The 23,801-nt window shown below is 31.0% G+C and overlaps 1 protein-coding gene across 1 annotated transcript in view; it reads right to left on the bottom strand.

The window, feature by feature from the left end:
* LOC118194891 (uncharacterized) overlaps nucleotides 1-23,801 on the bottom strand; it is a 54,453-nt gene that overhangs the window by 27,743 nt on the left and 2,909 nt on the right. The window contains exons 2-6 of the mRNA XM_035366097.2: nucleotides 20,080-20,244; nucleotides 12,911-12,995; nucleotides 10,309-11,012; nucleotides 3,665-3,791; nucleotides 3,512-3,589 (exon numbers count right to left, since the gene is read on the bottom strand). Of these exons, the coding sequence (XP_035221988.2) occupies nucleotides 3,512-3,589; nucleotides 3,665-3,791; nucleotides 10,309-11,012; nucleotides 12,911-12,995; nucleotides 20,080-20,244 (1,159 nt within the window). The remainder of the gene's footprint in view (nucleotides 1-3,511; nucleotides 3,590-3,664; nucleotides 3,792-10,308; nucleotides 11,013-12,910; nucleotides 12,996-20,079; nucleotides 20,245-23,801) is intronic.

The raw sequence follows: 23,801 nt of genomic DNA, 5'->3' as shown, positions 1-23,801 counted from the left end.
AATTACTTTTAAGGACTTTTAAGAATCATTAATGAAAAAATTAAGGATCTATGAACAAATGGGAACTGAATAAATTCAATTCAAAATATTATCTATGCCTAAATTTCACTTTTGTAATACCATCCTAAAAATAAAATAGATCCCTATGTGGTATGCATTATTACTAAACATGAATTAACATAACTATTAATAAGTTTGAGAATAAAATAAACTTTACGCAATTTATCAAGTAGCGTTAAATATTTTACACTTATAATAGTTTGTCATATTTGAAAGAAGATAAGTGACATTTATGTTTTACTAACAGTTAGCTTTACGTTGATTTCTTTGTCGTCTCATTTTGGCACATACTTGGTCAGTCTAAAGCAAGGTTTCTTTAACTTTTTTCACTCGCGACCCCCTTTTATCATTAAGATTTTTTTGCGACCCCCCAGGACCCCATAATATTTACAAAAATAACAAAAATAAAATATTGTATATACAAAATATTGAATAACTATGTGTAGAAATAATAAAAAAAAAGGATCAGTTCATTACAAGGATCAAAATCTTAAATGTAAAAACCAATTAGATTTTAGTAACATGCTCTCTTTGACAATTTTTATAAAAATACATTCTGATATGATATATGTACTTATGGTGGTACTATTGCAACCACCTTAGCAGAAGCCACCAAATTTTCCGAATGGAGCAAATTCTGGCAACCCTGCTCATAACAGTCTTTCAATCAAGCAATGACATCCTTTTTTATGCCTTCTTTTTGTTGTATTAAAAATTCCAATGGTTTTAGAAACAAACTGCGATATTTATTGCCTCAAGCTCAATTTTAAAATATCTGTTTGTAGAATTTGCTAACACTAGAAGACCCTTCTGCGAGGATACAGTATTTTACAGCAAAATTACTAAAGGGAACAAATGTTTGGAATCTGCTTTTAAAGTAATTGTCACAAAATTTCCTCTGAACAAATGAAACAAAAACCTTAGTGTAACTATCTAATTAGAATATAAAATATGCATAACATATCTTTATGTATGTAAGAAATGTTTTACAATTGAACTGAATGATAATTTACATCCTTTTTCTTTTTCATCCGCAAAAAAATCACCAAACTGCACTAAAGTGGTTGCATTAATATGTAAGTAGCAAGATATACTATTGGGCCATCTAAAAAGTTCTGTGGTTTTTCAATTCAAGCACACTTTTTTCTAATTACTTTTTACTGCTGATACAAAGTGACCTTGATCAAAGTGGATGTTTAAATACAGCCCTTCTACAATTCTAGCATGTGCGAGGACACATCCCCCCCCCGGTGTGGTGCTATGAATGAGGAACTCAAAAGTTCTTTTTCATCATATCATGTTCTTCTATTTCAAAAAGGGAAAAAAAAATGATAGCCAGACTGTTTATAAAATGTCTTCCATATAATGGCAATGTGCTATTTCTGATGACAGAGTTCAAAGCTAGTTTGAGAAGTTTAATGCAGAAACTTGACCTGACCTGGACGACCTGCAAACAAGAACCTTATAAAAGAAGATATCACTAAAAATCCATGTTATGCCATTCAAGAACTATCAGAGAGACTAAATATTCCAAAAAATACAGCATATAATTTGAATTAAATATTAAGACTGATTATGTAAGCCACCATGATATATGGGGATCCCATACTTTAATGTAGCAGAATTTGCTTGCTCGATTTTCAGCATGTAATTCTTTGCCAAAAATAAAGAAAGAAGCTCCTCTTTTTTAAATAGCTCATTGCTAGAGATGAAGTGTATACTATACAGTCAAAAGTCATTAATTCGGACACCCATAATTCGGAATGATCTATAATCCGGACCTCAAAACTAAAAACTTTCTGTGCATGTGCCGCGTTGACACATGCGCATAGGCGTTTACGCGTGCGCGTAAGACCTTTTACGACTGCGCATATGAGTGTGCGCAAGTGCAGAATACGTTTTCGCGTGTGCATTTTATGTATAATGGGTGTATAAGCTAAAACTATCTAATTATCTATTTCAGTTAATGTCGACGATTGCGTTGTTCCTTAATTTTCAAATTGGATCCGGCTTATTATTTTTTGCAGACTGTAAGAGCAATTTTATAAAAGTAAGCTTAAACTTTCGATTATATCAAATAGAATTTCCGATATATATTTGTTAATATGTAAAGGATCTAAAACGAAAGTATGTTTTGAAATCCGAAATCTGTTTATCAATTTCACGCTGCTCGGCAGGGGGAACGCCGCGGCGGGCGCGTAATGAATTGAAAGTTGATCTGTCAGCACTATCCTTATCTTCAGCGCAGATGTTTTTATTTTATTTGGCTTATAATTCCTTACCAAATGTAGTATTTCATCTCGATATGCTCCGTCTTTGATATGATTTAAAACAAGTTCCTCGTCATTATAATTCGCTTCCGATAGCAAAGAAAAGTGACAGAGGTTATTGAAAACGAAAAAATTTCGATTGACAAATTAGTCGGTATTCTTGACACAGCAATTATAGGACTTGAACAGCGGAACTTTGTACCTGAACAAGAAATTATGTCTGTTTAATAGAATTAAAGAGAAAGTATTATCACATGAAACGAAGCAAAACTTAAACAACTTACATTAAAAGAAATGTTTAATAAAGTAAACAAATAAATATTAAGCTTTTTCTTTTTGCAAATTTTGATACCCTTTATATCATAATTGTTCTTTATTTCATAAATTACGGTGTCATATTTTTAATTTTAGAATTTCTGCATGCCATCTTACGAGATTTAAACTGATGATCTATAATCCGGAATCGCCGAAGTTCCGATGAGTCCGGATTAACGACTTTTGACTGTACAATAATGCTAGAAGAAAAATATCTTAGGAAAAGCCAAAAGATTCTCCTTTAGTAACATCAAGAGGGCCCAAAAAGCAATGCTTTGTGTATGATGGGATTACAAAGGATGAATTACTACTATAATTTATTCCCATCAGATCAGACAATAAATCTGAAAAAAAAGGTGTTCCTAAATGACAGTTTTAAGAGCAGCAATTAAAGCAAAGCTTTCAGAACTGATCAAGCATCAAGCTTCAATCATGCTTGGCCCCACAATTCGACAAAATGTTAGATGAAGACCGTTTGAGTGTGCAGATTGTTTTCTGTCATTCCCTATATTCACCAAATTTTGGCCTTAGATTTTCAACTCTTCAGGTCATTTCAAAATACCCTGAACAGCATGGAGTTAACTCCTTTGCAGACTGTCAAATAGCACATCGATAACTTCTCTACGAAAAATCCTTTTTAAAGAAGGAATTTTTCAGATGCCAGAGATATGGTCAGAAATCACAGAACAAAATGGTACTTATATGATTCAATTAAATTTTTGTATGTTTTGTACTGCTTTATTTGTATTTATCATAAAAAACCAACAGAACTTTTTAGATGTCCTAATATAATATAAGCAAACAGATTTCATACAATCTTAAAAAATCAGATAACTTAATTACAGTAATACTAATAATGTACATACCAATTAAATTTCCCTTGGTAGAAAACTGAGCCTGGCAGTCTGTACAAGAATATGGTTTGGTATGAACCCAAGAATGAGCTATAAAGAAAAAATTATGTTAGAAAGAAAATGATTATTTAAATAATATAATTTTACATACAAAGCAAAGCTTACTAGTAAGAGATGAACTATCAGGTAACACTTTATCACACACTTTGCAGATGAATGGTTTTTCTGAATTAATGACTGCATTTTCTGCACATGGTTGATGTGGCTGGATTTCACCTTTGGCTAATATTTCCTAAAATAGTGACATCTTTTCAAAATTATACATGTATACATGTGTAAATACCTGGCTACTGCTAACAAATAATATAATCTATCTTAAATCTGCATAATAATACAATCTATCTAAAATCTACATAAAAGTACTGTAGTGATCAAAATGCAATTTGTATATGGAAAGAAATTATTTATTTAATAAGACTTTTATATGAAATAATGACATATATTTTTGCTGTATTAAAAAGTGCTCAAAAATATTTATGTAGCAGTGTTAAAGTAAGCACATTTAAAAAAGTAAAATGCTTTACTCACTAATGTTATTAAATATAAAATTTTGAATACCTAATATAATGGTATTACATAAGACAATTTGCTAAGTTGGGAAAAAATAAACAGTATTTATGATCAGTTAATATTTTTTTTGTCTGTTTCTTGCTCCTTGTTTAATTTTTTTATACTCTTCTGTTAACAGGACCAGATTCAGAAATGTATGTATGTATGCACATATGCATGTATGCACATATGTATACACACATATATGCACATGTATGTGCACATATATACATACATGAACATATTTATTCATATATATATGCATACATTTCTGAACCTGGTTCTCTTATAGCAGAACAGTACCCATTTTTCTTTAATAGCTTAGTAAATACTTAAGATAAGGTTTTCAAACTAATTAAGACTAATTAATTAATGAACATTAAGAAGTGTAATAGATATATTATATGTAAATTGATAGAATAATTAATAATAAGACATAATTTAAATTGTATATAATTTTATTTAGAGCACAACACCTTTTGGCATAAGTAACTTGCAAAGTCATTATAATCACTTAAACTTACATATATGTATACACACACGCACAAAAAAAAAAAAATAAATAAATAAAAATAAAAAATAAATAAATAAATAAATAAATAAATAAATAAAAACACCTTCCACTCTTGTATTTATATTTTTTATAAATGTTACCGGCAAAGTATGAAACGCAGACATCCTATAGAATGCCTAGGTATTGTATAGAATGCCAGACGTTTTTAGGCAAGGTATGAAATGTGAGAATTATTACATACTTTCCCTACGCATAGTATAGAATACCTAGGCATTCTATACAATAACAAATGCTCTTTAGGCAAAGTATGAAAAAAAGATTATGATAAAGCTATTGTTTGAAGGATGTTCATTCCTCAAAAATACAAATGTTATTTTGAAAAATTACTGAAAGAGTGCCATTAAAAAATTATTATTTGAAATATGTAAAAAATAATAGCGAGATGATCTTGGTACAACATAATAAATTTGTATTTTTTATCTGGGTGACACTGGGAATCAGTAAGATCTACCTGACAATGGAAATTAAATTCATAAACAAACATAAGTTTCAAAACATTAAGAACCTTACCTTTTTGTTTTTTTCTGGCAGCAGGAGCATAGCTAGAGGGGGGCAACTGTCCCTAGACGCAGCATCCAAGCAGCGCCAAATTGATGTCAGGAAATTTTAAAATTAAATGCAATGCTCCAATTTTTAAAATTAAATGCAATCCATTCTTGGCAAATAGGAGGGGGCATGAAATCTTCATGTAACGTTTTTGTATTTGGCTGAATGTGCTTTCAACATTCTATTTCGTCGTCCATGTCCAGTACTCGAATGAGTTTTCATGAAGTAAAGGAAATAACTCTGTGTCTGTGACGTAATAGTGTATAGAATTGAAAAATTGACCTTTTCTTTAACAGGATAAATGAATGTAATTTTGTTTAATACAAACATCACATCTTAGCAATCAGCAGCCAGTAGTCCCGTGGTTCCTTCTTAGTAGTCATTTTGGCTTTTTTATTAATTTCTGGTAAGTAGTTTTGGTTCTTCAAAATGAATCAGAAATGTATTTCATACTTTGCCGGTTTGTCATTTGCCATTCTAAAGAATGTCTAGGAAATGTGTGAAATATGAATCGTTTATAGAGATTGCCGGCTAGTTTTAGGCATTCTATAGAATGCCGGATTTCAAACTTTGCCAGTAACATATATATATACAAATAAGCAATCAGAGTAACTATAACCATAAGAATGGCACTTACATTAGCAACCAACATAATTTTTTTCAAAACAATTTATCACAATATATCTGTCTACATTAATGTGATCTGCATTCAGTGCTTTAAAATTTTACTGCCTTAAACTCCTAATTTATGTTTCTTTTTTTTTTCCCGAAAGTACAAAACTTTCAGTCCCCACTCATGAAATTCCCTACTTGGTGTGTTTAACATTTCGATGATATCCATCTCTTTCCCTATGCATTCCTTCACAAATGTTATTCATTTCCATGACTAAGGTGTGGTCATTATCTAATTTTCAAAAAGAGTTCGATGGACAAGTAGAACATGGATTATAAATTTCAATGCAACGTTGAATACAGCACTGTTAGAATTACTGTCTCATATATTCTATTGCTAAATGCAGTGCCTTTTTCACTCGCTACTAAGATTTCAGCTTTATATTAATCATAAAATATATATATAAAAATGTGATGATAGTGCTTGTTCGTATCATGTTTTAAATAATTTCATGCATTCTTTATCAATATTTTTAACCTGTGTCCCCAAACAACTTAACATTGCTTAACAGTTTTAGGAATGCTGCAGTTATACTTCTGGATTCTATCAAAAGTGACTAAAGCCTGCTTCAAACAAAGTCAGAGATCTTCAACATTGCATTTGACTGCCATGTTAAGAAATTCTGACCGAAAATTTTTGTCTGCTTCACCTTGATTTTCTTCCAAAATTTCAAAGAAAACTGATCAGTTCTTTATACAGTTTTCAAGCAAATTGTATACTGGATTTCAACATACTTCAGATGATATATTTAAACCATTGTATTCATTAAATTCAAGATTGATGATTTTGAAAACATTTTATGGCTTGAATAACATGCTGATAGTAAGTAATATTTATGTATCTAAATCTTTGACCAATAAATTAAGTATATGTGCTAAACAACCATAAGCTATATGCTAAAAATTATTTTCTAATTCTTTTTGTATTTTACTGCACTTGTTTAATAAATGGTTACAAAACTGAACTTCAGACTTAAATTTGCTTTTCATTTTTTAATAATATCAATAACAAGGATAAATATATTTTCCCTTGTATGTGGTGTTTTATGATGTGTCAATAGTTTCCACTAAAATGTACAATTCCATCTACTGTATGAACACATAAGCATATTATTGATTGATTATGGGTATTAAACAACTGTTTGTCTGATTAACCTTTACATGCTAGTGTTCACAAATGAGAACATAAAGTTTAACCCTCTGAGGTTTATAAGGCTATGATAACCAGCTTTATAAGGCTATGAGATTTGTTTGTCACATGGTATATATTAAATTAAAATTAAAAATATTTTGCTTTCTTACTTTAACAATAATGTAATTGTCATCTTAATGTAAATTTGCAAAAACAGAGACTAAAGTAAGTAATTATATAAACTTAACTAATAAATGCTGTTTAAGTACAAATCTTCTAGACAAATCCAAAAACATGCTACACTTACAGGGTTAAAATTCAATAAAATTTTACTTCAGTTGCCAAGTAAAAATTAGTATTTATAATCCAAGGCATATATGATTTTTGACATGAAAATTACAATTTAGAAAAAAAATTCTGTGGTGTACAGAAATTCATTTAAAATAAAAAATTTTTTTTTTTTTAAATTAGCATTACGTTACATAAAAATTCCCCCCAAAATAGGAAAATTAATCAGAAATAAAAATTAACATGTAATAATACTAACAAAGTTTGTTTTAACAAAAAAAAAAAAAAAAAAAAAGAGTAATAAAAATTCTGGTGAAACACGTGCTTGATATAAAGAAGCAAGTTTGCATGTTCCCAAAAGGAAACACTATTATCTTTCACAATACAAAATCAAATCCTTTTTTAAATCATGTTACTTTGCCGAAATTGAACAAAAATGACATTTAAAACTTCTGTTGCCACTGAATATGGAGATGCATGACATGGAAATAATGCATTTCTGGTTTAGTCTTTCTTGCATTCCCACCCTTTTAAGGGATGAATGGTGTGCAGAATGTTTACTGCTATAGCTGGAAATCTCTTGTTAACTTCAATGCAGACTCTGCATTGTCATTACTCTTGGTGATACTGACTGCTCTTTGCCAGACATGTGCATCCAAAGTGATTTTCATCAGTCGAAGGGGCTTTAAATTATTTTAAAACTTAATTAGATGATATCAGATAACCAACAAGAACAAATTTTCTTGAACAGTTATATATATATATATATGTGTGTGTGTGTGTGTGTGTGCAAGATATAGCAAAATATGATAGCTGTTTCAAAAAAATAATTGACGACCTCAAAATTAACATTCTAAATTTGATGATCTGCCCCTAAATTCATCTCTTCTCACAGGTTCCAGACTTTTCTATCTTATGTAACAGAGTAGCTTCTAGAAAAATGTAGAAAAACTTACGACGCAGCATTTATATGAGGAAGTTATGTAATAGGCGCACAGCATTTATATGAGGAGGTTATGTAATAGGCGCGAATGTTCTAGAAGGTAATGGTCTAAGGGAAGATGCTGAATTGCAGAAAATTAATTAAAGGTTGCTGGTTCGCAAAGAGCAAAGCCATCATATTTTTTTATATTTTACATCTAATTTTTTGTTTTAAAAAAAGTAGATATGTTTTGTATTTTCACAATTATAACTTTAACATTTTGCTGCTCTAATGCTTTTTCTTCCACTGTGCTCATACAGCCTTTCTTTTGAAGAGGGGGATATGTAAGATATAGCAAAATATGATAGCTGTTTCAAAAAAAATAATTGACATCCTCAAAATTAACATTTTAAATTTGATGATCTGCCCCTAAATTCATCTCTTCTCACAGGTTCCAGACTTTTCTATCTTATGTAACGTTTTAATGCAGATGCCTCTCGTCCAATCAAATTAACTCTAAACCAAAACTGTGAACTGAAACTTCAGCCTTCTTGCTATGAAAGTACTACAGTCAAAAGTCGTTAATTCGGACACCCATAATCTGGAATGATCTATAATCCGGACCTCAAAGCTACATACTTTCTGCGCGTGTGCCACGTTGATGCATGCGCGTAAGACCTTTACGGCTGTGAATTTGTGTGTGCGCGTGCACAAAATACATTTATGAATGCGCATTTAATGTATAACGAACGGTATAAGCTAAGCTAAAATTATCTAATTATCTATTTCAGTTAATGTTGCAGATTGCGTTGTTCCTTAATCTTCAAATTGGATCCGGCTTATTATTTTTTGCAGACTGTTAGAGCAATTTTATAAAAGTAAGCTTGAACTTTCGATTATGTCAAATAGAATTTCCGATTTATATTTAAAGTGAAAGTATGTTTCGGAGTCCATTAAACAAAAAGTGGAATTGCTGCAAAAAATGGATAAAGGCATATTCTTTGTTTATCTAAACTTTAACGTTTGTTTATCTAAACTTTGTTTATCTTTGACAAATTAGTCGGTATTCTCGACACAGCAATTATAGGACTTGAACAGCAGAACTTTGTAACTGAACAAGAAATTATGTCTTTTTATAGAATTAAAGAGAATGTATTATCACATAAAAAACGAAGCAATTTAAACAACTTACATTGAAAGAAATGTTTAATAAAGTAAACAAATAAATATTAAGCTTTTTTTTTTTTGTAAATTTTGATACCCTTTAGATCATAATTGTTCTTTATTTCATAAATTACGGTTTCATATTTTTAATTTTATAATTTCTGCATGCCATCTTACCAGATTTAAACTGATGATCTATAATCCGGAATCGCCGAAGTCCCGACGAGTCCGGATTAACGACTTTTAACTGTATTAAAATATGTTCAAATGCTGTAGAAAACTTTAAATATACAAATTCACACAAATGTCGCATTCAAATTACTTTCATTACAAAGCTTGCTTATAGAGTACATGTGGAATAAGCAGTTATAAGTATATTTAATTTTCTACTCCATTAAAAAACTTTTAAACTGTTAGCTTTGTATAAATGTGAAAATTTACTGAATGTTAATAAATTATCTTATTTGAATTAATGTAATTAAAGATTTGATATGGAAATCTGGTTTCCATATCAAATCTTTAATTACATTAATTCTGCAAAGTGCCAGTCACTCCAAATAACAACTTATCATGTTGTCTCATTCATCACATTCATGATGGTGGCATGCTTAAAAATAACCAATCCAGTCTAGGTATTTTATAAAACAGCTTCTTTTTGAAGAATATTAAGATCTGAAATATGATACAATTAAAATTTTGTACATAAGGTAAATATTAATTACATGCCAATTCTTCACACTAAATTTTTCATTGTGATTTTTCATAATACAAAAACGCATTTAACTTTTTAAAATTATTTATCCCAATAAGTAAATATCCATTGAAAGAGAACTAAAAATGCTATGAAAAAGCTTTTAGCTTATACATTATAGCAATTAAAAGAAAGAAAAGGCATTACTTACCTCTGTATTTGAGACAACAAAACTCACAATGCGTTCTGTTGAACCAGATTCATTTGACTCATCTAAAGCGGACAGAGAATCAAAATCTGATTTGTCTCCACTACAGCTATCTTTCAAATTCTCACTTACATTTGAAATCACAGGTTCCTTATTTTCAGATTTTAAATTGTTTTTAGATTCATCACATTTCTTATTTTGTAAAACTAAGTGTTTCAACAAAGAAAATTTATTTCCTTTTTTCTTTGAAGCTCTGATATTTTTACCTACACGCAGAGACTTCACAGAATTCTTACTACAGTTTTCATTGTTTTTCACACCAGATCTGGTTTTTGGTTTTTTTTTAGGACCAGACAAGGAGCATTTTTCATCTACAGTCAATGAATCTCTCGTGTCTAACTGAGAATCACTATTTTTAATATTTGGAACAGATACGAGATCTTTAGAAATTTCAGAAGAACTTGAGTTTACAATAAATGTATTACAGTTATCAGAATGAAGATTTTCAATATTCAAGAACTGATTAGATAAATCATGGCTATTTGGTTTCGATATATGACCATGACAATCAACTGATGTACGTAAGTACTGGACATGAGGTTCTGTTGTTACATCAGCATTGTCTTCTGTATTAGTTGAGAACTGAGATCCACTGGCTATTAATTCTGTATTATTAATAATAGTATTATTATACTGAGAATCAGTTTCTGAAAAAAAATTATAAACACTACATGTTAGAAAGGCATACATGACAATTAATGACAACTGCATTTGGTGAATAAATAGTTTATTTAATTAACATCATGACAACAATTTTAAATTTTTGTTAAGTTCAATACATAATTTTGTCAATTACTCCATAATAAATTTATTACATTTATTAAATGATTTATACATGTACAGTATGTAGTGCTTTACATTAAGAATGGTTTGCACAACTAGCATACCATATAATGAATATGCACACAAGATGTAAAAGATCTCCCAATTGTGAAAAAATAGATGACGAAACTAGATTGTTCTAGAAAAATATGTCTAAAACAGCCTTCTCAACAAAGAAGAAAAGATTTTGCCAAGGCATAAAAATAACATATTTCACTGTAGCTAATGCAAATGGAGGCCTGAAGCTGAAACCCTATTGCAGTCTATTATTTTAGAGTAGGTACTTTTAGACCATTCCATTATTAGGCTTTCTAATTAGTACAATAAGAGTATGTTTTCAATTTTGATTAAGTCTACCTAGCTTCCAGGATTTATTAAAAATTTCTAAGACAGACTCTTTACCTCTAGGGTTAAGATACATATCATTTTACCAATTATCAGGACCAGGAGATTTTGATGGATCAAGTATTCTTAAGCACTATCAAGTGTTCTTGCTTTGTGCTTAAATGAAATAAATACATTCCTAAATGAAAAAGGCATTAATCACCCTGAATTAGAGAACGACAAATGACTGCAAAAATTTTACTTTATGGTGGATGTCACAGTGAAATTAAATGAGCTGAATCTAAAACTGCAAGGAAAGGGAAACCCAGCCTATGTTTTGGTAGAAGAATTGGTTTGTTTTGAAGAAAAAATAATTCTTTTTGCAGAAGATATTCAGAGCGGTAAATTACTTCATTTTCAATTTCTAAAGCAATATCGCGATAAAACCAGTGGCAACTGTTAACACAAATTACTTCAGCACAGTTATACTCCTAGAAACATGGTTCTTGAAAAGATATTTGGCTTTCAAAAGAATTCTTAATTATTGCACTGCTGTTCTTTGGCTCTTTTGACTAATGAGTTTGTCTAGCATTGGACTAGGTGCCCAGTTATTTTTTATATGTAAAGTTCACAAGTTGGAATAATTAACAAGTAAAGAAACCCCAAAACCCATGTTAACATAAAAGTGAAAAAACTACCTTTGAAAAAATTTTCTGCAGTATAAAATTTGCTTTTATAATGAAATATATCCAGTTATGGGGCTTTTGACCATGAATTTTCATTAATTTTATTTTGTTATTTGTTAAAATAGCACCTTTTTTATTTTAAGCATACATGCATTATTTTCTAATAAAATAAAATAATTACTCATAAGTTAACTTTCTTTAAAAAAAAAAAAAAAAAAATATCATACTTAAGGGCTTTTACTTCAGGACTTTTTATATATTATACTGAATCATTACCAGGGCCCACACTACAAGGGGCCCAGAGTTTTTTTCTCTAGCAATGAAAGAACATATGCCAGCTTAAGGGCTGCATAGGATAAGTCCAACATAGCCACATAGGAATTAAAAAGCAAGAAAAAATATATATTATGCAATATAAACCACAAGCATTCAATTACTAGAAGTTTCAGAAATTATTTTTAAATACAAAACTATTTTCAGTAACAGAATAGTAATTTTATTTTCAAATTATTGAAGCTTTAACTCATTTTTTTTAATAAACTTTTTTTTATAAAATTTAATAACTACTCTTTTAGACAATATTACTGAATGTATGAAAATTCAAAACAAGTATGATAAAAATTTCAAAAATAACTAGACATAATAAAAATAAGGTTTTAATAAATAAGTAAATTAACCAGCATTATTTCATGCTCGCAAAACTTAGAACTTACCACTGCATATAGCATAATTTGAAGGCAAATGCATGAAATCAGGAGAAATATTTGAAGAAGCAGAATTTTCAATTTCTAAATTAATCTAAATAAGAAAGTAAGTATTATAATACATCTAACGAAAAATTAATATGTAAATATAGTAGCAGTACAAACCTATATTAGACAGATATTAAAATACACAATTAAAAGCAACTACAGGCATAAAAAATATGTTCAAAAGTGAGCATTTTATTTTGAATAAAATTATTACAGACTTCATTTTTATCTGTTTATAAACTTTTCTTCAATTTTGTTAACTTTCAAATCATCTTTAGAACATTAATATTTCTTACTTTCCATTTTTTAAGGTCTAAAAGTTGCAAATTTGAAACTTTTGCATGCAGATTTTCATTTGATATATATCTAAACTCATTGATGTTCACCCTATGGCCCCATGGGAGCCCTCAGAACTCTTTGATGCAATCCCATTTATTTCACACATGTGCAAAAGTAACTAATAAATGATGCTTCAAAGAATGACATAATTTGAAATTAAATTTAAATTATGGCAATCCAATATTAAGAGAAACAGTTTATACAACAAAAAAATAACAAAAACAATACAACAAAACTGAATACAAAAAAGCTTGTGTCATTAATTCCATTTCATCTGAAAAGTTTTCAGAAAACACCAGATGCATTGCAGTTTTTTGCTACATTGCTCTCAGATTACTAGCCTGAAAAATGGCAAATAGATTGATATGTAATCATATACATAATATTAAAAAAAAACTTAATAAACTGATGTTAAGACGTTAAGTCTTAAAAGCATTTTGATTCTGAGTACAATTCTTACTCTTATTTTTAAATTTTACTCATTACATCATCTTAGAAAATGCACAATTATCTAAGTATTTGTGTTGTTAGATAAATGTTTTATGTCAAAAAACTAATTTAAGAAAGCTCTTTTTCCAATGCTAATGTTACATTAACAATTAACAGTTTCATATTTTTTCCAAATTTGATCCCAAAAAAGTCACTTTTTTTCATTTTTTTGTTTGTTTTACATTTTTAAGTATGAAAATGTTATTAAAATTAACATTTGTAATATTTCTAAGCATTTAGAATGTTCACAACATAATTTTAAAATGAGCCTATCTTTAGAATTTCCGGTGCACAGTTCCACGCGCTGGAGATAAAACGGGTCCCCTCCCCCCATAGATTGTTGCCGTTGCTCGCTTTCAAATCATTGAGTTTGTTACTCAAAAATTCATTTGCAGTTTTACAAAATATGAAATCAATAATAAAACAAATTCCAAATTTCGAATTTGGGCTTCCACATGCCCATATTCATAGTAGATTACGTCATTTAAAATTCGATGGCTCTACATTTATGCAGATTTTTCATTATTTAATTTCTTCAAATATAATGCAAGACTCTAAAATTTGATGGCAACAGTTTGAAAAGTGAAATGGACATTTATAGTGATTCAATGCAAAATCGCAAAACGAAAAAAATAGCCCTTCAGAAACAAAGCTCTTTTCGACTAAAAAAGTCAAATACAGAGCGTCATTTTTTAACAAAAGATGAATCTTTTGCTAGAAAGTATCCCCTTGGAGATGAAAGAAAGACAGTGATAGAATTACATCATAGAATGCAAAAATCAACATATTATTTAGCAGCTGGATGTACTCTTCTACTAATATTCCCACAGCCACTTTTGCTGTTGCTCAGGATATAGCCAAGTATGGAAACCCTTCACTGATAAAGAATTTGTTAAAAAATGTTGTTTAAATATAACTGATCACCTTTTTCAAGATTTTAAAAATGGGAACGGCATAACAAAGAAAATTAATGACGCAGCATTGTCAGCAAAGACCATCCACGAGAGAACTGTTCATGATGAAAAATACAAGTCAGTGAATTGAAGACTATCAAGAAAGTACCACGAGAGAACTGTTCATGGTGAAAAATACAAGTCAGTGAATTGAAGACTATCAAGAAAGTATCATCTGCATTTTCTATTGAGTGTGATGAGTCATGTGACGTAAAAGATGTAGCATAAGTTATATTAGTAGTGCGGTATGTATTCGAAACAGGTCTTTGAGAAGAATTATTAGCGCTACTACCCTTTAACGGTCATATGTGTGAAGATATATATATTGTTACAAAATGTCAAGATGCGGTGAGATGGCTTCCCCGCAAAACAGTTTTAGGGTTGCATCATTTGGTGAGAAACCTCCCATTTGGCGACATGTGGCGACAAAATTGGCGATATGCCATGGACTGATGGAGAACCTTCTGGAACAAATTCTTATCGGTTTAGCCCAGAATGCTCTCGAACACAAGCCGAAAGCTATATAAACCCTGCTGGTCAGCAGTCAGTAGTATCGAGAGTGTGCTTCATCGAGAAAGCGAGTCAGAGTGCCTCATCTGGAGTGCAAAATAGTCAGTATCGAGTTCATGTCTCGTTTAGCGAGTCAATCGAGTTGACAGCAGGGCAACGAGTGCCTAGTGGGTCGTCGAGTGCACCGAAAGAGTCTCTTAGTGTATCGTGGTTAGTGCATCGTTGGGAGAGCGTGTTGAGCTCCGGGAACGACTGAACCAAAGAGTCGGGAGTCGTGCTCTGTGTATCGTCGAGTTGTAGTGTGGAGAGTCTCAAGAGTAAGTGGAGTTCTGAGAATGACCAAGCAGAGTTGAGAGCTGTACTCTAGTGCTTTGCCGTGAAGCTGTCTCCACCGTGATAGCCTAGAGGCTGTGTCGCAGATCGTGTCAGCATGTTTATAGTAGATCTTCTACAACTGTAAAAGTGTTTTGGAGCTGTCCTGATTGATATTGGTAAATATCAATCAGGACAAGTGTGTCAAGTGTGTTTTGATACTTCATCAAGTGTGGTCGTTATTCACTCCAAATCTACAAACCCCGTACGAACGTGAAGGAAGAAAATAACATAACAACTGGTATCAGAAAAGAAAAAAACACAACAATTATGGGTACGCAACAATATATTTTGGAACACTGACGACAAAGAAAATTGACCTAAATAAATTGTTGTCTATTGCTACCGATGGAGCTCCTAGTATGACATGTAAAATCAAAGATTTTTCTTCTCTCTTTGAATCCCACCGGGATGTTTTGACTGGCATGGTATTTTATCATGACAGTGGCACTCTGGGGAAACATAATTACAAGCCTGGTGGTCCAAGAACCCTGAAGGAAGCTCATCCTATACAGTAGGACCAAGAGGGGATTGACACTTTGATGACCAGTCAAATCTCCAGGGTAAAAGTGCCACACTTCATGGTGATCTCAGTTCGCCAAAGTGGTAACCCCGGTTGACCTGTTCAGCAATGAGTAATGAGAGAATGTTTTGATCTGCTGCCCATAAGTGTGGCATGGGGCAGCAGTAGAGTGAATTTTCTAAGCTCTCAGTAGAAGGTATTTTTCTGCCTGACAGATTCACCTCCCACCCAATTTGAAGGTTTGAAGTTGGGGTTGGGCTTGGTTGTGCATCTACTTTAGATCGCAGTGCCAGCTTTTAACTAGTTCACTCTTTAGAGAAAAGGTGGATCATGCTTTCGTTTCACAGCATGAGTCATCAGGAAGCACTTTGCACACACACGTTTCCAGAAGAGATTGTATGTGTGATGGATTTAGTCACTAAGGTAGTAAATCAAATAATGGCAAAAGGACTTTCTCACAGACAGTTTTCTGGATTATTAAAGGAAGCAAATAGCCAATATTCTGATCTTGTTTCATATAACAAAATGCATTGGCTGTCCAGAGGCTCAGTACTGAAATGTTTCACCTCATGCCTCAAACATAGCAAGACATTCCTACTACAAAAAGGAAAAGTAATGATAAGTGGCTGCAAAATGTTTATTTCCCATTGATATGGCATTACATTTAAACAACTTGAATAAAAATCTACAAGGGAGAGGTAATATTACACACACGTTTTTAGAAGTGATGATTTTGTTTGAACAACTAACATTATTTGTCCAGAACATGGGATATGGACACTTACTACATTTTGAAACTTTAAGTGATTCCAGAAGCAATTCAGATTGTAATATTAACAATGCATTTTTTGTCCCAGCTATTATAAAAATGGAAGAGCCATTTAACACTTGTTTTAAAGATTTTAGGTCTGAAAAGCTTACTCTATCATTTTTAACAAAGCAACTATAGGTGAAGGTGTGCGAGTTTTACACCGTTCCCAACCACTGACAAAGCTCAGCTTGAATTACAGTTGTTAGATTTAAGAATAAAGATCTCTAGACAGAAAAGTTCATAAATTTTCAGTCAGAACTAGAATACTTAGCTAGAGAGAAAGAAAAATTGGCTGCAACATAGCAGTGGATGGATTTTTGAAAACGTACGAAAAAGGAAGAAATTATATCTGAAACATGGAACTGTCTACCTGATTTTTTATGATCAAGTGACAACATATGCATTTGTCATTGTGACTGGTGCTGAAATTGCAGCAGAGCCCACTGGAGCCTGGCTGCATTACTTCTCAATTTTTAAGATAACATACAATTTTAGCCGGAACGCACTGGAGCCCTAAACAAGATAAGTTCCGGTACTTCTTTTTATAAAATGAACCCCAATTAAAAGGGGGAAAAATTATAATTGCTAACATTTTAGTTTAACAATAAGCAGACCTTGCAATACTTTACTTCCCTAGAAATACGAACTCATGAGAACATGAGACGTTCAAGTGAAGTCCCCTCACTCACATGCGGAAACCTTTCCCTTTAAGAAGGGCAATAAATTGGGGGAGTTTGTTTAGGAACGCGCAAATTTCTTGTCTTGCCATCGTATCTTCTGTATTGATATCAATGCTTACAGTTAATTATCCTCACAGGAAGGAAAATTTGTGTCCTTAAATGTGCGTTAAGTGACAGCGAGTACAATAAGAGTGAAATACTGAGATAAACACTCAAGTGCTTCCTATACATCGTCTTCCCACAGTATCCACTAATGGGGGGGAAGCAAAACAACAACTTTACATTCATCTTAGGAGTCAGATTCAGGACTCATTTTACCCCTGACACACATCTGCTTGATGGCTATAATTATATCAGCAGAGAGCCGCGGTCAAAGAGAACGTTCTCTCTCACCAAAATTCCCCTCATTTTTTGTTTCCACCCACTCATACCCTCATTCTGTTTTGCCCTGGAATTTTCATCAGCTATGCTTTAAATATATTTAATTTTTGTGATGATAATAGAACTTTTCATCCCCCCCCTACGATCAGAGCTTAAATTGGGCCGGAGCCCACCGGATATCGGCTCCGGTGCTTCTTAGTTCTTCCAATAAATCATAATTCCAGCCAGAACGCACCGGTACATTGAATAAGAAGGCTGCGGCACTTCTTTTATGTAATTAAATAGCAATTTCAGTAGAAATTTTATCTGGAAAATTTTATTTTAACAATAAAATTATATTAAAAATTGCTTATTAAATTTCAATTTATGTCCTTACATTTTATTTAATTACTTCAATCTTTAATTATTTCAATAAATAATAATTAATTATCTAATAATTATCAATTAAATTATAATTAATTATATAATAATTATTGATAAAGTAACAATTTATAAACATTAATTAAATAGCTTTTAATTAATTTGATAGTAATTAACTATTTAATTTTAAAATTATTAATGAGTTTAATAGTCATTTTATTTATTTATTTACTCTTGTTCCTCTTTGCTGACAGTCTTCCATAGGGCTCCAGCCCTTTTAATCTTAGAAATTAAGCCCTGATTGTGACCATTTTCAGATCTACTCACTTGAGAACAATTATTTTCAGATATGACCCTTATTAAAAACCAATTAAGAAGTATGCTTAATGACGAAAGCCTCGAAAGTTGCACGAGGTTAAAAACTACTGAATATTCACGACATTTAAACAATTATATGCCTCTACTCAAATAAAAAAATTTCACTAATATTAAATATTTGTGTTTCTATTATTTTTGACATTTACTTTGTATTTTAAGCAGTTATATAACCTATTGCAATTAGGTTTTTTTTACTATTAGATTTATTTAAATTACTTATAAAGACAGTTTACCTTTTTTCTTTTTACATGTTGAATTGTATGTTCTATTACTACATTAAATAAAATATTTTGGTTTCATAATAAATATATGTTTCACAGCAGATAAACATTATATATTTTTTTCTAATATTATCAATGTATGTGCTTACATTTGGCTCTTTAAAAAAAAAAAAAAAATTACCATACCAGGAAAAAAATGGCTCTTAACTCCAGAAAGGTTGCCGAACCCCGTTCTAGACACAAGAGCCTTTTTGCCCTATAGCGTTAGCAATTTAATATAGAGCTCTTCCTTCTTCTTTTTTCATAATCTTAAACTGAACTTTATTCCATCAGTATTGCTTTGACTTCAAAATCACATGTTAATATTTCTAATCATTATTTTATGAATGTGCAACACATATTATAAGTTTAGTCTGATTTGAATAGATACTTTTCTCTACTACAGAACGGCAACACAACAAAAAATAAAGGCGCATTCAACTTAAATAAAATTATATTTTAAAAAACAGCAATGGAAGAATAATAATATTTTATTTGCTATTTAGACAGCTAGAAGTTTGATACTAGATTTGTTTGTGATATTTCAATTCTAGTAACACAAAATAGTGTTTGAAATAAGTTACCATCATATCACTTGACATAGAATTCAGATGCGATTAATATTATGAGATTTAGATTAATTATTAGATTTTGAGATCACCATTTTAATACCAATTTGTTCTAAATCTTAATAAGAATTTGCCTTATAAAAAAATCAGAGTTAGTTTAAAAGAGCTTAAAATGCATCCAAATATTTTAGAAGTCCCAAGTAGATCGCATGTAAACTATTTTTCTTAGCTAATTTACATACTTGATAACCAAATGTCTGAATGTTTTCATGTAAGCATCAAAATTTGCTTAATTAATGTCCATTGCTTCTAATTTATTTAAACATAAAATTTTGAACATGAAGAAATGTAACTTCAGTTTCTGGAATGTGCATTTTTCTCAACCCTTAAATGAAAGATTTTTACAAACAGCTTTATAAATGGTGAAGATTATAACTTTAATTTAGAAAAAGAGGATTATTTTCTTAAATACAAAATAAATGTAATAATAATGTAAAATAATAACCTTCTCAGAATCCTCCACACCCATTTTAAGAGCAACAGCATTGATATCAGCAGCACTATTATTTACGATATCTTGAAGTTTCTCTGATACTATATTCCAAAATTGAACTGCTTTTAGTTTCTCTTCTGGACACATTTTGGGTACAAGATTAACTGCTTCTTCTATCTGCAAGTGAAAAAAAAGATTTAAAGAAATTTTAAGCCTACTATAATGTTAAGAAATATAGCATGATTAAAAAATAACTGGCAGAAATGTAAAAGCAGGTAGAGGGGGCCAAAATGAGCACATTTTGCATTGGAATACATGTGCCAAAATTACATTTTGAGGTGGTAAAGAGCCCCACTGAGCAGCAGCTAAAATCATTTGACTGCTGTAAACTGTCATTCCCTTTGCTAATTTGGAGCAGTATGCATCACTACATGAACATGAAGCTTACCAACATGCACTTATCTGGCAAGTTGTGACTATAACAAAGCAGTTACTCGAAGGTCCAGTGAAAATTCTCAAGTACTTACTACAAGCTTCCCTCCACAACCCAATAGATAAAATGCATGTTAGCAAGTTCCAAGTTTGTGTAAAGATGCATACTGCTCAAAATCTGCATGGGAAATGACAATTTAGACATTTTTACCTCCTGTTCAGTAATGCTCTATTACATAATATGCTAATCAAAATAAACATTCTACAGTCAAAAGTCGTTAATTTGGACACCCATAATCCGGACCTCAAAGCTACAAACTTTCTGCGCATGCGTCAACACCTTTACGGCTGCGAATATGTGTGTGCGCGTGCGCAAAATACGTTTACGAATGCACGTTTAATGTATAATGGACGGTATAAGCTAAGCTAAAATTATCTAATTCAGTTAATGTCGCAGATTGCGTTGTTCCTTAATCTTCGAATTGGATTCAGCTTATTTTTTGCAGACTGTTAGAGCAGTTTTATAAAAGTAAGCTTGAACTTTCGATTATGTCAAATAGAATTTCTGATATATATTTACTAATAATGTAAAGGATCTACAAAGCGAAAGTATGTTTCGAAGTCTATTAAACAAAAAGTGGAATTGCTGCAAAAAATGGATAAAGGCATATCCTTTGTTTATCTAAACTTTAAATTTAAAATGCAGTTTATTGAGATTATATATTTTTTGTTTTATGTTTTATTGCACTATGTTTTGGATGCCATTTTACTGGGAAGGGCGTTGGACGTAAACAGAAATGGTACCAAAAATTCCCCAATTTTTGTCAAGGGGTACGCTGAAATATTTTTTACCGACATATATACAATAAAAATTTTGGTACTTATGCATTAGCGCAACCACCTTAGTACAATCTGATGATTTTTCACAAATCAAAAGGTAAAAGTTGCTTACCGGGTGCAAGTTGGTGGTTTTCATGACTTTTCTTAAAAGGATTCCCAAACCATTTATATTTATCATAAGTTGGTAAACAATTTCAACATATCGAAAGCAATTTGAAATGCAAATTTTAATTATTAAACATGTATTAAATCCATTAAACAAACACATTCATTTCCAAATTTTTATGTAATATTTTTGTGCTATTCTTTTCTCCAAGAACACAGTGATTCTGCTTAAAACACATCAGAGAATTGCAAATAGTGGTTATCACACAAACCTCAGCAACAGCAGCTATCTACCAAATGCTTCTCTTCATTGTTTCCTTTAGAAATTCCGTGACAAAATTCTGTTTTCCTGTAAATATGTTACTGCAGATTTTTCCACCGCTGGCCAATTCCCCATGCCCGTAATTTAAAATTAAGTTTAAGGCAAAAAATATGGTGATATTTTATAAAAAAGCATTGGAACTTGGATCAGAAAGACAGATTGTTATGAGCATGGTTGTCTTGTCTGAAGAATGATTATGCTCCTGGAGACTTCACCTAAGGTGGTCGTATAACACCAAATTGGTAACTTTGTGTTGTTTCATTTACTTGATATGCACAAGGCATGAATTATTATTCGTATTATACGATAAGATTACCTCCCAATGATTTCATAACCAAATTGAAAGTTATCATCAAATAATGCTTCTGTTCAAAAGGCAAAGTTCCTAAAAATCAATTTGAAGATTTCCCAATATAGCCAATAATTATATGATTATGCTTTTAGAATGATATCATGGGAAGTCTGGAAAGATAGAAAAATACTTCAGTACATTGCAGAATCGCCGGATGATCTTTGGATTATGGTAACTTGGCGATTTTTTGATGACCAACTCTGCTACAGCAACCCTCTTTTTTTTTTTTTTTTTTTTGCCGCCATTTTGTCTTCACGAAATAAAGACATGTTTCTTTTCTTTTTATTTACTGAACACTTTTTCCAACAATCTACTAGCCGAATTACACTTATGCTAGAAAATTTGGTTGATCTTTACAATATGGTAACTGGTAGTTTGGCGACATTTTGGAGGCGATAAGGGTTACTACCTGGGACATTGGTAATAATGTGAGCAGTACTCAGTTCCGATTACGCATTATTTTGCGTGAGGGAAATGAGAGATCATGGGATATGTCATGTGATATTAATGGACGAATTACGGTTCTTTAATCGGAAAAGGGGGGAAATCGGGAAAAAATGTGTAAGTTTTGTATTTAGCTTTATTCTGTGTTGTGTGAAACAGTGTTGTTTAATTTTTGGATCCCATGGCCCTAACTAAAGTAAATTCGAAATGGGTATTTAGGCATTGTGATAAAGAGAAGTTTGCTTTTTATTTAGCGGAGGAAGTATGGAGGAAAAATTCGCAGAAAAAATCTTCCAATAATTTTATTGAATGAATTAGAAAAGTGTATCCGCCACGTAATCAAGATTCTGAAGAAGATTAGGTAAGTTAGTATTTTTAATTATTTGAGGATATTATTTTTATGCATTGTTCTAAATGTAAGGTGGAAAGGAATTTGGTATTATTGGGAAAATTGTTATTAGCAATGATTTAGTTTAAAGTAATTAGGATTAAGGTAATTTTTATTAATTTAATGTATGTGCTCATTTATATTTTAAGTAGTGTTTTTGAATTTAATTATATTTTAATGAATGATAGTTATTTTGTGAATTTTATGTTTGTAGGAATTTGGTATACGTTTAAGTTGAAATAAACGTGCATGGAAATAATTTAAATATTTGATACTAAGTATTTGTAATGCTTGCAGTATGAATTCGTTGGTGACGTGTATAATGTAATAGATGATTTAGAGGCAAAAGTTTTTGGATATTTTATTTATTTTATATGTGGAAATGTTCATATTTGTAAAGTGTAAATACTTTTTCGCGATCAGGTAATTTCATATATGTTCTTTTTACCGGGTTTAAAGATTGAGAAAATTGTCATGTACTTTCGTGAAATTTTTCTAATTTATGAGAAAAAAGCAGTGTACATGGATATAGTGAAGAGTGTGCGCAATGCCATTTTTGTGCAATTCTGGGATGTTTTTTTAAGTAAAAATAAGTCGACGTGTACATGGTTTAGTGATATTTTAATTAAATGACAGTTATTTTGTGAATTTTATGTTTGTAGGAATTTGGTATACGTTTAAGTTGAAATAAACGTGCATGGAAATAATTTAAATATTTGATAATAAGTATTTGTAATTCTTGCGGTATGAATTCGTTGGTGACGTGTATAATGTAATAGATGATTTAAAGGTAAAAGTTTTTGGATATTTTATTTATTTTATATGTGGAAATGTTCATATTTGTAAAGGGT

This window comes from Stegodyphus dumicola, chromosome 9 (assembly GCF_044657685.1).
Source record: "Stegodyphus dumicola isolate Sdum_Otavi_A_Nest chromosome 9, ASM4465768v1".
In the NCBI taxonomy this organism is placed as follows: domain Eukaryota; kingdom Metazoa; phylum Arthropoda; class Arachnida; order Araneae; family Eresidae; genus Stegodyphus; species Stegodyphus dumicola.
This window is presented reverse-complemented; position numbering and strand designations above follow the sequence as displayed.